This window comes from Aptenodytes forsteri, unplaced genomic scaffold (genome assembly GCF_000699145.1).
Source record: "Aptenodytes forsteri isolate BGI_AS27 unplaced genomic scaffold, ASM69914v1 Scaffold147, whole genome shotgun sequence".
Lineage (NCBI taxonomy): Eukaryota > Metazoa > Chordata > Aves > Sphenisciformes > Spheniscidae > Aptenodytes > Aptenodytes forsteri.
Genome location: NW_008795320.1, coordinates 266,805 through 267,133, shown reverse-complemented (window position 1 = coordinate 267,133; position 329 = coordinate 266,805). Strand labels below are relative to the sequence as shown.

Genomic DNA, 329 nt, shown 5'->3' with positions numbered 1-329 from the left:
CCCCCCCTTTTATTTCTCCGGCTGCAGACCCCGCAGTGATTTCCCCCCAAGACCCCACCCTGCTGATCGGCTCCTCGCTGGTCGCCACGTGCACGGTCAGCCCGGACTTTCACCTGAAAGCCGAGGACCTGTACTGGACCCTGAACGGCCGGCGCCTGCCCGCCGCCTCCTACGCCGCCCCCGGCCCCACCACGCTCAGCGTGGCCCTTGCCCGCCTCAACGGCTCCAAGCAGCAGTCGGGGGACAACCTGGTGTGTCACAGCAGAGACGGCGGCATCTTGGCCGGCTCCTGCCTTTACGTTGGACGTACGTCGGCGGCGCCGGCGCGG

General features: G+C 69.0%; 1 protein-coding gene across 1 annotated transcript in view; it reads left to right on the top strand.

The window, feature by feature from the left end:
* CRLF1 (cytokine receptor like factor 1) overlaps positions 1 to 329 on the top strand; it is a 43,842-nt gene that overhangs the window by 27,898 nt on the left and 15,615 nt on the right. The window contains exon 3 of the mRNA XM_019472192.1: positions 11 to 306. Within this exon, the coding sequence (XP_019327737.1) occupies positions 11 to 306 (296 nt within the window). The remainder of the gene's footprint in view (positions 1 to 10; positions 307 to 329) is intronic.